A 13,495-nucleotide genomic window follows, 5' to 3' on the forward strand; every position below is an offset into this window, starting at 1 on the left:
GATAGGTAATTTTCTTAAGTCTCTTTTAAAATATATATATAAATAGGATTAGCCGGATAACATGTTCAGATGCAAGCACATTATTTGATTACTCAGTACTGGATCCAGGTTTTACCCAGGGCACTGCCAGTCTCCAGCTGGGGGGGTACGAGGGGGAGAAGTGCTCATTGTTTGATCCTGTCAGTGCTGTCAAGAGTCATTACAGGGGTAATTGCTTTTGCTCCACCCTAATTTCTTATCATTTGGGACTGGGGATGGGGAGGAGGTTTTCTTTTGGTTTTGTTTCTGAATTCAAAGAACCCAGCTTTCAAAAGAACCAGCACCAAGCAAGGACAACCAAAATTTTCAGACAACCTCATCATTCATTCAGCAGCTAAATCAGCGAGGACTGCAAAAAGGTTGGCAGTGAGCAGCAGCTCCCATTGCTCTCACTGGGAGCTGCTGGGTGCCCAGCTCCCCCAGCAAAACGTTTCTGAGTGCCTGGAGCACAGCTGCATGACAGGCTCTTCAGGAAGCCTGGCTCTGGGCACCTACCAGGCTTTTAAATCTGTGCCCACACAAAATGAAGGGGCAGAGTATTTCTCATATCAAATAGACACCAAGGGTGAGATTTAGAACTGGAGGAAAAGATTCACGTACTAGCAGGAATTCACAGCAATCGCTGATCCTACTCAAAACAATACCATGAATGTAATTGTCAGACGTGCCTAAAATACTCCTGTGCTTTCAAAACGGAAGCACTTTACTGTCTTCTTTTGACTCTCAGTTTCACCCAGGGAAGCACTGAGCCCTAGACTCAGTGGAAAGAGAAGACAATGACGTAGTAACTTTGTACAGAAGTTAAATGTTCTTTTCCCAGACTGTTCCTGTAGATTTTGGGTACCTGTGACACAACAGCCACACACAGACCCCATCTGCCCTCTCGGACACCCAGGTATTCGGGAGGCCTGTCAGCTTCTGCAGACCACCCTGCTGAAATGCAGGCAGCCAGCAGTGGTGCTTGGGGTAGACCATGAAGCAGGGCAGGTGGAGAGGGAGCTCTGCCTTTCAGAGGACACCAGGCTCATAAGACCAGGAGACAGAAAGCTGTGAAGATACTTTGCTGGAAGGTCCATCACTGAAGTGGTCTGGGGCCCTCTGGACATTCTCTCTGCTTGCAGAGTATTAAAAAAGCTGTGCTATGGATTGAATCCAGTGCCCACAACAGACACTGGCATATTTCAGTCAGACCTTTACCCAGTCCCACATCTTTCTTTGTGCCCTCCGTGGCTCAGGGACTCAGGCAGTGGGAGGCGAGGCCAGGAGAGGCCTCTGTGCTGGGGGCCAGGCCTCTGCCCTCAGGGAGCTGGCAGCTCTGTGCTGCTCACAATGGCCACATTTTGCTCAAACACCGCGTGAGGAGGCAGCATTACCTGTCACAATGGTTGCATTTAAAGGGCTTTGCACCCGTGTGCTTTCTGTAATGCCTCGTGAGCTCGTCGCTCCGTGCAAAACGCCACTCGCACCCTTCCCACGAGCACTTGTAAGGCTTCTCACCTGCAGAGGGGAGGAGAGAAAAGTCAGCATGGCAGCAGCAGTAGTGAGCAATCAACTTCCAAGTCCTGTGTCTGCCCCCCTCACCCCTTTCCCACTTGGGTAGTTTAACCCACATTGAGTCATTCATGGCCAGAGCACGATGGGCAGGTCAACCCACACTGAGTCACACGATTCATGACCAGAGCACGACGCAAAACACTTAGGGCTTATGGTGCATTCTACTGAGGATGGGTCCAGCTCCAACATTACAGCTGTTAAAACATCCAGTTGCCCATTTCTAACAAAACCCATCAACTGCTCTTCAAACAAACCCTCAGGATGTGTCCAGACCTCACCCTCTGTGCTGCTGGGGACTGATTTTCAGTCAGCCTTTCAGCACGCTCTGTGCTTGCAGGCTGAATTACTGTGGTAGCTGTGAGTGGCTGTACCCAAGCCAAAACCCCTCAGGTGGAAGGAAGCTGATTGTACCACCACCTGGGCACCCCCAGGAGCAACCACCTCTGGACAGGGAATGCAAGAGGAGAAATGTTTTCTTCTTTAAATGAGCTGCTCCTTCAGTCTTTTTGCACTACACCTGTATCAGCTGTTATTCTGCCCCCAAAATATGAACCATACCACTAAAGCAATGATGTGGTATGTCAGGAGAGTCTGGTCTTCTGTGTTCACATTTACTTATCTTCTAACACAGACCAGCCTCTGTGGATCCATGGTGTAACATCTGTGAGTTCTTCACACCTCCTGATGGAGACTTCCAAGGCCTCATGCCTCCCCTCTTCTTATTCAGTGCCCATGTATTCATGCACATGCAAATTTATCATCTCTCCCCCCAGAACAAATGCTCGAGTGCTTCTCCTTGTGTATAAACTCAAAGTCACTGCTGCCCACACTGTCAGCACAGTGTGGATGCATTAGAAGAGGAAGAAGTTGAGATAAAATGCTGACAAGAAATCACTTCCGCTACTAAGCTACTAAGCTAGCAATTATAAACAGAGAAGGGACTTATTTATTTGTTCTTAAAATTGCTAAGAAGGCAATCTTTAAAAAAAAAAAGTGAAGTTGCAATATGTATGACCTCTCTACTTGGACACAGCAGATAAATTTCTTAATGCAAAGAGGCAGATTTCTGTATTTAGCATGTCTACTCAGCAGGTAAAGGAGTGAGATCTGATTATGGGAGATGTAAGTATTTCAAAGTGACAAATTGGAGAGGCCAAAAGGGCAAGAAAAGTGAAGAGGGCAAGATAATTGCATCAAAATACATTTTAAAAAGCTGTTCTGTGGTGAGTGAGTTTCTGCAAACTTCTCATTGCAGAGGTAGATCTGCTGCACTCGGTCCCCTGCCCCAGCAGGCTGAGGTGTTTGTTAACTGGAGTTGAGCCATTTTACCATATTCTGAGAAGTTTGTTCGGCACAGTAACTCAGTTAAAGAATTTATTGGGATGAAGCAATGGAGAGGGTGCAGCAGCAGGCAAGACTTCACCAAAACACCAAATTGTGCCCTCAGTCCCCAAAACCAGAAAGGCCAGCCTGGATGTCTCTGCTGTGTGCCACAATCCACCATGGGGACATGCCCAACAAGACAATGGGCTGAGCCAATAATAACCCTGTCCCACTTAGACTGAGCCTGTCTGGTCAGCTCTGCAGGCTTGCATATTTTTATTTAAAAAAAAAAAAAAAAACTTTTTTCACAGAGGGAAAAAAAAAGGGGGAAGAAAATTCTTGTTAGTGAGCCAAGTGCTGGTGTCTTGTTTCAGTGCTGGCTCCTCAGCTGAAATTCAAACACTGCTACCAGTGCTGTCGCAGACACCAAAACTGCAGTTGCTTCAGCACTGTCCCCTCAGCAGCCCGTGACATCCTACCTAGCACACTGCATTCGATCTCCCCTTGTCAGAGGAAAAGGATTTCCCCAGCCCTGGTCCTGTCTCTGATGGTGCAGCGGTTCCGTGTGAACAGTCTGTGCATTATTTTTAAAAGCTGTCAATAAATGGGCCTCGGTGATAATCCAGCTTCCTTGGTTCTCTGACGCTCTCTAGTGCCTACCTCAGAGTGGAGACAGCAAGGCAGACAAACCGCCTTGTAGTGCGTTTACTACACACGCTGTAAAGAGAAGGCAAAGGACGAATGTTCAGCCAGATCTGGCAGGTACAGCCAGCATGAACAATACAGCTGCCTACGGAGCAGAAGGGTGAAGGGAAAACATCATGGGCTTTCTATGAAACAAGGGCTATTAGGACTGAAGCTGTGTTTGTCTTGTTAACATCTGTCAAGAGCTTTGAAAATGTACAGTGCTATATATAGGTTACGAGAGACAGAAATGCCGAGCGTGATTACTGGTAAACCCACGGGATGCCACATTTCTCCATTATTTGCTCCAGGGTCTCCTCTCTCAAGTGTTCCTCATTTGGCCTTGCGCTGCCCCTGAGCTGAGTTTTGTTTTTGGATGCTTTTTCTCTGTAAGTGAAGCCCCGTTCCATGACATGTCAAAGTACCTCTTTGTGCTCCCAGGCAGCACGCTGCCATGCAGAGCTCTGCGTGGCACGACATAAAGGCGAAGAAGCACAGTGACCTTTAAAGCCATGTCAGACAGGCTCCTTGACCCAGAGACCTCAGAAAGGTTAGATACCCTGCCCTCCTGCAGCCACTCAAAAACACGAGAGGGCACCAAGTGAAAGACCTCTGTATCTCTGTACGTGAGGATGAAGAACAAACTGCTTCCTAATGGCTGCTCTCGTCTCACCCGCAGATGAAATGAAAGCTCTCTTGCCAAGGTGTGTGTGAGGAGGAAGCGTGGGAATGGAAAAGGGGGAGAAGCCCCTCCTACCTCACTACTGGCAATGGCAGGCAGAAGAAACGGGAAGGATCGTTTCCGTGTGCCAGGCTGCTCTTCTGTTGTTGTAGAGGATTAGCAAGAATAAAAGGATAGATGGCGAAATCCTCCTCTGCTGAAGGCAATGGCAAAACTCCCACTCTCTTCTACTGGGCCAGGATCTCCCCCTTTCTAACAAATTAATTATGAGCTTCAAAAGCCAATTAAAAATGGGAACATCACAGAGCTGTGCCATGCTGACTTTTTCCAGGCTCTAATTCCGCAAAATTAAAAACCACACTTAAACCTCGTGCCTGCAAGCCACTCCCAGGAAGGAGGCTCTCCTCTTTAAGTCACCTTTACCCAACACAAGGGGCTGTGCAGTGCTTATACAAATCCATAATCCCACGTTTTTCCATGTGCACTCCATAGAGGAGCCGGAGCACATCTAAAAAGAAGCTGATACCCAGATACGCAGCTGTTAAAGGCTCTGCTGCTGCAGTTCAGGACGTGCTCCACACCATGGGGCCAGCTTAGCCTCCATGCACCCAGAGGCACTCCGGGCAGGACATGCAGCCAGCAACATGGGCACACTATGAAGCATCAGATTATGCAGTTTTCTGAGACGAGCACGAGTGTTCCCACAACGTAGCACTTGTTTACAGAAAAATCCTAGAAGTGCCCCAGAGCAGTGGCGAGGTGGAGAGCACCGTGTGGTGATTTCAAACCTGCTGACCACACTGTTTTCCCAAGGCAGCATCACATTGGTGAGCACTGCAGAGCCAAAAAGATGAGCTGCAGAGGGAAACCGTGGTCAGGCTTCCCAGCACGCCTGCTGCACGTGCTTCAGGGGTGTTATTTCTGGCTGTGAATGGGGGGCAACCTGGAGAGCGACCCCAAAAGTGGATTTCTGAACTACAGAAAATGCTCACATGGATACATCCTTAGTTGCATGCTGAGGGCACCTTAGGAGCAGCCCACAGATGTTGTGAGTGCACAGACCACCATGCTGAAAGCTACTGATTAGTCCTCAGCCCATTTTTATCTTTTCATGTTCCCAGAACATATTTCCATACCCTGAGATTGGGCTGTTTGGGGAAGAAGCTCTCTGTTCCACTTCTATTCCTGGCATCTCACACAACTTAGCTCTCCTAAAAACTCCCCTCAAAGTACACTTCAGTAACAGGGTGGCCCTCCATCCCTTTTCATTTCATCCACTCTTGTACAGTTTTGTAACTGGAGGACAAAGAATTTTGCAATTTTGGGGGAAACATACAGTGATGAAGCTAAAATCTATGACATTCGTAGCAAAAATCCACAAGACTTAGGTACCCCTGAAATCAGGTCACTGTTCCTTTGGTGACTAAGACAAATGAAAGACTACATATTAGGCACCCAGTAATAAAAAATAATAATAATAAATAAATAAATAAATAAAACACCAGTGATTGGTACAGGTTTCTCTTAAAAGCTAAAGGTTTTTCATTTGAAAATACAAAAGAGTTAAGCCCACAACCCCAGCAACACTACCATGGTAAACACACACCAGATTCCCAGTTACTGTTGATAGACCCAGGCTGGTTTTACAATGAAGCCACTTCACCAGACTTCTGGACTTGTCAGGTCGTTTTCCAGCCTCAGACACACTTGCTGAGCTTCATCTCATGCAACTTTACATACTGAAAAACATCATCAGAAATAATCACCTGCTGCTCCTTCTGACGTTAATGGAGAGACAAAGGCATGTGTGGAGCAGGACACATTGACCCCTGTCAGACTGAAGCTGGAGGTGAATTTCTCTCCCTTGGCTGTACAGGGGAGCAGCTCCATCACAGGCTGCTGTATTTTGCTCTCCAAGCACAAAATGGAAACCATCAGGTCTTCCCTCCCGTATGCTTAGATTGCAAACCCTATACAAGCCTCAGCAACGCAGATTCTCTCACAAAACGTCACAAAACACAGAGACCCTTTGTCCTTGCCACCTAGATCCCCCAGAACCGTCTAGGTGCAGGGTATATTTCTTTGTACAAGGAGTAAGAAGCGTCTGCTCACTGTAGACATCTCAGAGTGGCAGTTTCAACAGAGACTGGTTAGTAGAAACATTATGGTTATGGGAGACAGAGGAACATAAACAGGATCAGCTGAGGACATTGTCATGACCAGAAAACTACAGCACAAAAGGAGGAAGCCAGGGGATATTATACATCTTACATTTTACAGTATTTATTGCCAACCCCAGGGGCTTAAAACGTCTATGAGTCCAGTCTCCCACAAAAATAATGAGATTTTAAAGATGAAGACAGTAAGACAGAAAGATCATTTGCCTTCTGGTTGGAGAAAACCTAGGGTCATGATTTTAAACTTCTCTTCGCAGCCCTGAAGACTAGAAACATTTGTTATTAAAAACAAACACACACACACACACAAACAGAGAAGAGAGTTTGTTCCCTACTCCCTGGCTTTTGAGAGGGGAGACTTCAGAAGAAAACCCCACAGATTTCAGGACGTGCACAATTAGATCACCCAAGCTAACCACACTGCAGGGTGAAACCCTGGTTTCATCAGTCATTGGAGAAATGCTCATTAAGACTTGAGTTTCACCCTGTATCTTTACGGAATTAAAAGCAAACAAACATATTAAGATTATCCTGTGTATCTATTTCCTTCTGCCTCCCCATGCACCCCAACTTAAACACCACAGCACAAATACATGCTGATTACAGCATGCTTAGTAAAATAAGCAAGCAGTTTAAGCCCCGTGGTCCTGCAATAGCTTCAGTAAGACAGATCAATAGTGGAGAATCCCCATCAAAACCCTTGCTGGTATACCTCACTGCTAAAACACGGTACAGTTAAGAGCCTTCTTTTGTCAGTATGCCTGAGTTAGCCAAAAAGGCTTAAAGAAACTGAGGAAAAAAAACAAATCCTGTCTGCATGCACATTTTGAAGGCCAGTCAAATAAGATGTTTGTTATGCTATGCCTTAACAGCTCCTTAATATGTTATGTAAGTACATAAAAATAGCATGTGAAAGTCTTTAAAAAAACAGGAACACCCCCTGAAAAATTGCCATGTGTTCTAATCCACAGTGAATTATTTACATATAGTTTCAAGATCCCAAAAAAAAGTTTTATGAAAGAAACACAAAGCATCTCCTTCATTTTTAAAATCTGTGATTAAAATACTACTCAAAATGAAACTAGTTCTAAAAGCCTCAATGTCTAAAAATATGTCCTGAAAGACAGCTTTAGCTACACTTGCTCTAAGACTGGCGTTCTTGGAGAACCAGACAAACTGCAAATTACAACTGAAAAAGGAATTAAATGCAAGATTTCTCGCCTGGATTTCTCCCATAAGGATGCTCTGGGGGCCTGAGTCGTGCAAGGAAAATGTGTGAAGAGCCACGTAGTCCCACTGGCTTTTTCAGAGAGTGTTTTAATAACTTTCCTCGCCACCCTTTCTGAGAAATCCTTCTGGGACCTACTGTTCTGGGGCTGGTGGCTGGGAACGTGCCGTCGCGCCGAGCAGCGGTGTCAGTGCTGGGACGGTGCCACGCAGAAGGACGCCGCGGAGACGCCGGCAGCCGGTGGGTTTTCGGTGAGAAGCAGCCCCCCGGCTTGCCTTGCGGAGAAATGCCAGGCAGGCGTTTGTATTTGCTTTGCATTTTATTACAAAAGTCTGCCACGGCACAATGGGAAGCCTAATGTGGAACATCACATTAACAATATTTTATATTTATGTAGCACTCTTCATCTCTAAGGGTCCCTGAGAGCTTTACAAGCTACATACGTGGCATACCAATGAAGCCGAGCCATAATTCTTCTAATTAGCTGAATATCAGCACACATCACATGGCACAACAGAAAATGTTACTGGTCACTCCTCTCTTCATATGGAAAGTGCTACGTGATATTTAACAGCATCACGTTGCAGAAGGAAATTCAGTTTTAAGGACTCTGGAAAAAATGCAGTCTCCTAACCAAACAGGCCGTGTCTGTCCTCCCTTGTCGCATACACACACTCCCCACACAGGAGATACAGAGGAGGAGCCCGAGATCTGCTGCTTGTTGAACGGCCCCACTTCCACGCTGAATTCAGCGAGTTACCATCGGATGCGTGGCTCAGACAGCTGCTTTGCTGGTGTGGTTACAGAAAAGCTGGAGAGCTGCTGCAGTTCAGTGCACAACATCACCCTCCTTTTAACGTCAGTAAGTTCATTTCTTTAGCAAAAAGGACGAGCAGGCTATTTAATACACACATCCTCTGGAAGTCAATGCCGCCATCTAAGTGTATGTGCATGCAACCCATCAACCAGTAAAACTAATTATAAAAATCAATTTCAGATACTTTTCAGAGCCTTTCATTCCTCAATATACTCCTAATTGATTTTTGTTGGAGAAATAGAAAGGGTAATTATTATTTTTATTATTACAAAGGAAGGCAGGGGAGGCGTGGACAGTGTTTTAAGTGGCTCACCAACGTTTTCTCCCCCAAAAGGAAAAAAGGAAAAACAGCATTTTATTCACAGTTTTGCCACCTGCTGGAAAGATGGAAAGGCCTTTGAAAGGGTGACAAAGCACAAGAGAAAAGCTGGCAGCAGACAGTACAGGGCAGAAGAGGAATGTGACAGGATTGTGAAAAACACAATGTGAGAAGGTTGTACCTATTTATAGACGGGCAGGGATGATCAAGTGTAAAAGCAGTACATTGCCGTGAACGGTGTACAGCTCCTTTCATCCAAAAAGGTCAGAAGTGCCCTTATAGAGAGATGGCTCTAATCATGTCTGTATCAGAGATGGGCGAAAAGAGGTTAAGAACCAGACCCGCTGTCCGATCAGTCTTTCTACCAGCTTCAAAGCTCTGGACTATTCCCTAGGGGCCTTGACAAAGCTCGTCTACCAAGCCGGCAGCAGTCATCCGCAGGCAGTCATTCAGGACACAAAAACAAATGATTTTTTGCAGCCTTATTTCTTGCACACATACACAAGCACCTAACGCACATGCACAAAGCCCGTTTGCTTAGCTGAAATGCAGAGCAAAGCGAAGCACGCGGCAATGCTCCAAGAAATGGAAATCCTCCTTTTTGTCCCCTCCTTGAGCACCAGCCGGGGCGCACAGCCCACCCTTGTGCCCCCTGAATTGCTGGCACATCCTTGCCCAGCCTGGCCAAGGGGACGGCAGCAGGGCAGCAGGACGGGGCGGGCAGCCGGCAGCCGGCAGCATCCCCGGCAGCAAGGCTACCCAAGGCTACCAATTAAGCCTCCAGAACGAGTGAGCGAGGGGGAAAGGAAAATCAAAATTAAAAAAAAAAAAAGGGCGGGGGGGGAAGAAAGAAAGGAAAGGCTGGAGTTGCTTGGCAACGCGAGGGCAGGAACAGCTGTGCAGCAGGTCGGGCTGGTACCCAGGCGCCGGGCTGGCCCATCAGCATCCTGCACGCCCCGCATTTCGTGCCGGGGTCTCCTAGTAACAGCCGGTGCACGCCGGGCTGCTGCGCATCCCCTCCTTGCCTCCTGCTTCTCCCCGGCAGGCACGGCATCGCTGTTTGCCCTAATTACACATTCTCCGCTGCTTCAAGCTGCCATTACTTTGGTCCCCAGAGGAGCAGCAAGAACTTTAAAAAAAATCTCCTCTAATAAGGGTTTTTAGTTTCGAATGCAGCGGAGCTCTGCAAGCTCGAAGATGCAAGGCAAGGCAGCAGCAGCAGAAGCAGCAGATGAAAAGAGAGAAAAATTCAGCGGTTCACCAGGTCAGATTTTTCCAGGACCCTGCAACAGATCTTTTCCCTTTGTTTTTTTTTTGTAAATTATACCAGAGGGTGAACAGTGATGAGAGCCCTTTATGGGCCCTGGCGCCTATTTATAAAATCCAGAGCAGTGAAGTAAAGGTCTGCTCTTTGGGCACTTGCAGTTTAGGCCAAGAGTTTCTGAGAAATTCCATGCAAAAAGCAAAGGTAACATCCCAGGCAGAATACAGAAAATAGACATCAGTAATCAGAACTGACGAAAAAGCAAGTGAAGAGGAAGAGACACCCCCTTTCCCAAATGCTAATATTTTAAGTTATTTTTGTCCCAAATTTTCACTAATGAACGTGGCTTTTCATTTACTCAAACTATTGCAGTGCTGATGGTTCTCACTACTTATATGTCTCTTCCTTTTCTCCCCTTTGCCACTGAAAAATCAGGGATGCAGACTGGCAGAGACAGCACAGGAATAAAACACAAGGGGAAAATAAAATACATTCCTTTCTGTTTCCTGGTCTTGTCGAGAACAACAAGAAAGGACCAAGACCCAGGATGCTTTCATTCATTCAGATAACAGATTAGATTTGGGGGGTGGGAAGCCGTGTGTTTGGCTCTATAAAACACACCCTGTGCCAGGGCTCGGCTGCGCAGCGGGGCCAGGCGCGCGATGCTTCGGCAGGAGACGCCTTCCCTCTGGCCACTGCCTCCCTCGGGGGCTCGGCGCAGCTCCCAGTGGTGGAGGCAGCAGGAGCTGCTCGCTGCTTCGTGGAGCACGTCGCGGTCAAAAGGTCTCAGCAATGCTGCCAGGCAAACCCAGGAGAACCGAGGGGCCCGGTCTCCAGAGCATGAGGCAGCCAGTAAAGGTGATGAACTCTGCCGGCTAGGAAGTTTACTCACATGCATTCTGGGAAAGTTTGCACTGCTGATCACCTTCCCAGAGCTAGGACTCCAGAAGCTCTCAGCTCTAAGGGAGACAGAAGCACCCAGCTGGAAATCCCCCAGGTCATTCTTGCTGCCGGATGAGTGTAAATGAGGAATGATGCAAGTGTGCTACAAAACCCCATTGCCAGGTGACAATGCATCTTCAGAGGGAAAGTCTTAGAGAATAAAGACACCTTCTGTATGAAATATGTTCCCTAATACACGTCCAAAGTCAAACAAAGCCCAGGAAACCACCTGGAGAAACCACCGTTGGGATTCTCTGGGCTTCACAAAGAATTAACAATTAAATTGCATCACGTGTACCACACTCATACAAAAGTCATTTCACGACAGATCAGAGCTTAGTCCATTCCGGTTAATTTTCACCCAGATATTCACAGATAAAGGTCTTCTACTCAAAGGCTATTTTTCATTACAGAGGCCAAGTTTTTAGCTCAACTTGTTACACTGATCAAAGCTCTCTTCTCCCTGCCCACCCCCAACACACATGCCACATTCTCCTAAAAAACAAGTATTTTTCCTCCAACTTCTAAAATAACAAACAGCAGCCACGCTGGAAAAATACCAAATGTGGAAAAATTCAGCTTCAAGGAAAAGCTTAGCAGACTTACACGTGACCAACAAGAAGATGCCCAAATGGAAGTTCATGCAAAATTAACCGTAACAGATTCCATGCACTTACATATCGAACAAAAGTGTACGCAGATACGCACGTCTGTATTTTTATGGCATTCATTTCCAAGAACTAATACATGCTTCTAGTGCACTAATGATCACTTATGGTCATCATAAAAAACTAGAATGACATTGCAAAATTGTCCAACCGATCTGTTAAGTTCCCTCTGTCGGTGGTAAGAGTCCAGAGGAATCGGAGCAAGGAAAAAATCCCCACTAAACTCCGAATGTGCACAGTTAAGCAATGGAGACACCTTTCTTTCAGAACTCAGCTGGTGATCCGCCTTCATCTGGAAGCACAGGCTCATCACTGTTAGCTTAGCTAGCATGCCTGTAAATGTTTTTCCAGCTTTCAGTTCTTCAAGCCCCCAGTTTTTGGTCCCAGGTTTCAAAGGCCAGGCACCCCCAGGAGCAAATCTGCCCAAGGCAGCACGTGTGTGTCTATCTACAGATGGGGCTGCTAGGGCTGAGAACTGGCCCACACATTTTTTAAAGGCTTTCAGTTCAAATTAAGCCTTCTATCACGTATAAAGCTGGCCAACAGAAAGATGTGGGGTCTCCAGCGAAACAAAGGTTCTGGGCACTCCTAGAGACTGCGGATAAAGAGGGTTCCATGCAGGATTTTGTCCTCCCCTTTCTAACAGGGCCACACCAGTCTTTAAAACTCCCCTCGCTTGAAGTCCTTGTTTCGTATTCATTTCACTCCACAGCAATACACTACAATTTACTGCTTGACATTTGGTAACCAACTGGCTTTTGGCAGCGGTGTTAGACAAAAAGTTTTCTGAAGACACAAATAGAGTTTTCCCCTCAACTCCAGCAAAACAGAAACAGACAGTTTGATACATGAAATCCACCCTACAGTCTCGGCATCAGATGCTTGCCCTTTACCTACATTGAAATACATTTTTTCAGGCATCTTTCCTAGTACTAGTGCAGGTCTGTGCCATACCATGGGCACCATCTACTCTGCGGTGGCCACAGCGTTACCTGGCACTGGCCCTCTCCTGGCAGAAGCAAGGACACCCCCGCTGCATTTAGGTCAGCTGAGACAAAGCCCTGCAGCTCAGCTGCTCCTGCGTGCAAACCTGCTGCTGCCGGCGTGGGGGTACAAGGGGTGTGAAAGGCAGGCTCTGAGCTGGGAGCAAGCCCCTTGCCCTGCACACTGGGCTCCTGGGCTCTTGCCCATATGTAACCTGGACTCAGACACCCCCACTGCACTTAGGGGACTGACCCGGAGTCTGCTTTTAAGACACGTGGCAGCACACTTGGCTTTTCCTGCCCAGTGCTTCAGCTCTTCCAGGCTGCTCAGGCCCTTTTCTTCCAGCAAGACCACCTCAGCCTAAGATGGCACCTCCACGCGCACATCTCTGGTTCAGGCCTGGTATGACTTCAAATATTTCACAAGCACCAGTGTTTCCCTTTTCCATTTTTTCAAGTTTCTCATCCTTACCCTGGCGTTTGTATCCAGTGTGGGACACCAGCAGCACAAAGGGACCCTGGCAGAAAGCAACTGAGGGTTTTTAGTTTGAGGTCTTACTCTGTGAGCCACATCCTTCGCCCTCTTTGCTGGGTGCCTCCAAGGGGCTCAGGGATGGATGTAAAGAAAACACGGGATGACAAAATACAGGGGGCTTCTCCTTGCCTTACTGAGGCAGCCTGCCCCAACACTTGGAGGTGCCTGCACTCTCCCTTCTGCAGCTGCCAACAGGCAGCAAACAGCACTCTCTAGGTCTCCCTTGTGCCAAAAATCATCTCACACGGCACATAAACAACCAACCATACAATACCTATTT

General features: G+C 47.1%; 1 protein-coding gene across 3 annotated transcripts in view; it reads right to left on the reverse strand.

Annotated features, from left to right (window-relative positions):
• Positions 1-13,495, reverse strand: part of KLF7 (Kruppel like factor 7) — a 62,696-nt gene that overhangs the window by 13,097 nt on the left and 36,104 nt on the right. For 2 of the 3 annotated variants that reach the window (XM_035331307.1, XM_035331305.1), the window contains exon 3: positions 1,413-1,536. The exons of the other annotated variant lie outside the window; for it this stretch is intronic. In XM_035331307.1, coding sequence (XP_035187198.1) covers positions 1,413-1,536 — 124 coding nt within the window. The remainder of the gene's footprint in view (positions 1-1,412; positions 1,537-13,495) is intronic. 3 annotated transcript variants of the gene reach the window in all.

The sequence above is a fragment of the Oxyura jamaicensis genome, chromosome 7 (assembly GCF_011077185.1).
Source record: "Oxyura jamaicensis isolate SHBP4307 breed ruddy duck chromosome 7, BPBGC_Ojam_1.0, whole genome shotgun sequence".
In the NCBI taxonomy this organism is placed as follows: Eukaryota; Metazoa; Chordata; class Aves; order Anseriformes; family Anatidae; genus Oxyura; species Oxyura jamaicensis.